The 906-nt window shown below is 61.7% G+C and overlaps 1 protein-coding gene across 1 annotated transcript in view; it reads right to left on the reverse strand.

The window, feature by feature from the left end:
• GPX7 (glutathione peroxidase 7) overlaps positions 1-272 on the reverse strand; it is a 10,211-nt gene extending 9,939 nt beyond the window's left edge. Inside the window, exon 1 of the mRNA XM_017874597.1 lies at positions 83-272. Coding sequence (XP_017730086.1) covers positions 83-238 — 156 coding nt within the window. The 5' untranslated portion in view covers positions 239-272. The remainder of the gene's footprint in view (positions 1-82) is intronic.
• Between the last annotated feature and the right edge of the window lie 634 nt (positions 273-906).

The raw sequence follows: 906 nt of genomic DNA on the forward strand, positions 1-906 counted from the left end.
GGCCTGGGCTGCGGGGCGCCCCCAGTAGGCCCCGCCAGGGCGAGGCCGGGCCCCGCGGCGCCGCCAGACCCTGCGCACTCACCGAGCCGCGGTACTTCTCCAGCGACACCAGTTTGCCCCGGATGTTGACCGCCTTGAAGTCGTAGAAGTCCTGCTCCCGCTGCGCGCAGGCCGCAGCCCACAGGAGCAGCCACGCCGCCGCCGCCGTCACCATGGCTTGTTCCCGAGGTGGCGGCATCGTGAGGGCAAAGACGGGGCGGGGGGATCCGGCGCGGGGGGCGGGAGGAGACGGCTCTGGCGCCGCTCGACCCGCAAGGCAGGACGCGCCCTGTTCTGGTTCTCCTCCTCAGGCGGTGGATGTCTGGCTCTGGACCTCAGTTTCCCCGTCTGTCCTGAGGCAGCTCCCCTCTGCCCCGGACCCCAGAGCCAGGGTTTCAGGATTCTGTCCCCTTAGACCGGAGTTCTAGGCTCCCTCTTGTCCCAGGATGCAGCGACTTGGCAGGGAAAGGGAGGCAAAAATCTGAGAGTTCAGCTACTCATTCGTGCAGCAGCCTTAGGCTGGCCTGGTCACGCGCCAACTCCGACCTCAGTTTCTCCACATGTTAAGTGGAGCTAACCCCCCTTCTTGATCCACCTAGTCAGTATAGGATGGAAGTAATAGAAAAACGGATGCGAAACACTTTAACAGTTGAATGGTGCCTGCAAACTTCAGGTGAATGAATGCATGTTCCCTGAAAGTGATGGCTGGGAGAAGGAGAAGAGAGGACCGAGGGCCTGTTGCAGGTTAGGTTCCTGGAAGCAGATTCTGAGATGGAGATTGGAGTGCAGGATGTTTATGAGGGAGCACCCTTGGGATCAACGCGTGGGAAGGATGGGAGGGAATGGGAGTGGCAGAGGGGGAAAGTA

This window comes from Rhinopithecus bieti, unplaced genomic scaffold (genome assembly GCF_001698545.2).
Source record: "Rhinopithecus bieti isolate Rb0 unplaced genomic scaffold, ASM169854v2 scaffold_7684, whole genome shotgun sequence".
Lineage (NCBI taxonomy): Eukaryota > Metazoa > Chordata > Mammalia > Primates > Cercopithecidae > Rhinopithecus > Rhinopithecus bieti.